The sequence below is a fragment of the Lentinus tigrinus genome, assembly GCF_003813185.1.
Source record: "Lentinus tigrinus ALCF2SS1-7 unplaced genomic scaffold L226scaffold_112, whole genome shotgun sequence".
Classification (NCBI taxonomy): Eukaryota; Fungi; Basidiomycota; class Agaricomycetes; order Polyporales; family Polyporaceae; genus Lentinus; species Lentinus tigrinus.
In genome coordinates this window covers 3,189-4,648 of record NW_027138021.1, presented here as the reverse complement: position 1 = coordinate 4,648, position 1,460 = coordinate 3,189, and the positions used below count along the sequence as shown (strand labels likewise).

Here is a 1,460-nt window from a genome sequence, read left to right as displayed (position 1 = left end):
CAAGGTTAGGCTCGCGCGCGCGGGGTGCTGATCAAAGCTTGTGTTAGCTTCGATGCGGTCGCGCTCGAGGTCACGAAGGTCATCATCGAGGATAGGCCGGGTAATGTGCGTACTCCGTTCGCAGGTCTTGTGCGCAGGAAAGTTGGCGTGGGCTGAGGTGGGAGCTGTTAGTTCGAGCTAGGTCCGAATCATGCGGTCATGGGCTCGCCTCTTCGCATCCTCCTCCCACCTTCGCGCAAGGTCGGCGATCAGATCTGTGTCCAGATCTTCTACAGCACGACGAAGGACTGCACCGCGGTGCAATGGCTGGACAAGGGGTGAGTATTCTTTCATATTGACTGTTGGTCCTACATTGACATGATTTCCATGTAGGCAGACGCAAGGGAAGACGTTCCCGTTCATGTTCAGCCAAGCTCAACCAATCTACGCGCGGAGCCTGGCGCCTTTGCGGGACTGGTCGTCAGTCAAGATCGTATGTTTTTAATGTTCGCTTGTCCATGAGAATAGGAGACCTCATGAATTATCAACCTTCCCGTAGACGTACAACGCGAAGGTCGCCTGTGTCCTCCCCGTCTTGCTTTCCGCCATTCGTGTCTCTCCTCCTTCGGATGGCCCCGCACATGATGGCAAGGAGATTGGCAAAGACGTTGTTACATATGAGTACAAGCAGGTCAGTTGTTGCGACGACGACACCTCGCCGTGTCCTGGCCTAATCGCGTATCGTCCGGGTAGCCCGTTCCGATTCCCCCATACCTCATCGCCATTGCCATTGGTAACTTCCGCTACCGTGCGCTCCCAAAGGTCGAAGGCAAGGAGTGGTCGACGGGCATTTGGGCCGAGCCCGAGCTCATCGACGCTGCATACTGGGAATTCAGTGAGGATACTGGCAGGTTCGTGCTCGTTCACTAGTGCGTTCTTGGGGAGTTTAACTCGCGGTTAATGATGCATAGGTTCCTTGCTACCGCGGAGAAGATCTTGCGGCCATATCGGTTTGGGGTGTATGACCTTCTCGTGCTTCCTCCGTCGTTCCCTTACGGCGGTATGGAGAACGCGTGCCTTACCTCCCTCACACCCAGTACGTGGACGACAAGGGAAAAGTGAAGCCTCACTCACCTGATTAGAACAGCTCTCCTCACCGGCGACGCACACTTGTACGTCGGATATTCGTTCTCTGTAAGCGCATTCTCATGTGCCATATTCACAGGTGGATGTTGTCGTACACGAACTGACACACTCCTAGTTCCGTAACGGTGTAACGTATGTGTGGCGGCTCATACTCCCGTCCATGCTCTCATGACAGACTCTCGCAGACAAGCAAACTCGACGCACTTCTGGCTCAACGAGGGCTGGACGACGTACATCGAGCGTCTGCTCCTGCAGCTCCTGCACACGCCCGCCGACCGCGGGTTCTCATTCCTCATCGGATACAAGTCGCTGCAAGACACGCTGAAGCAGTACGA

General features: G+C 55.3%; 1 protein-coding gene across 1 annotated transcript in view; it reads left to right on the top strand.

Moving 5' to 3' along the window:
- The window catches only part of L226DRAFT_527690 (zincin), a gene marked incomplete at both ends in the record, with an annotated part of 7,632 nt that overhangs the window by 3,593 nt on the left and 2,579 nt on the right, over positions 1–1,460 (top strand). The window contains 8 exons of the mRNA XM_067679157.1: positions 48–105; positions 241–317; positions 373–472; positions 539–670; positions 733–890; positions 951–1,075; positions 1,127–1,151; positions 1,311–1,454. Of these exons, the coding sequence (XP_067528277.1) occupies positions 48–105; positions 241–317; positions 373–472; positions 539–670; positions 733–890; positions 951–1,075; positions 1,127–1,151; positions 1,311–1,454 (819 nt within the window). The remainder of the gene's footprint in view (positions 1–47; positions 106–240; positions 318–372; positions 473–538; positions 671–732; positions 891–950; positions 1,076–1,126; positions 1,152–1,310; positions 1,455–1,460) is intronic.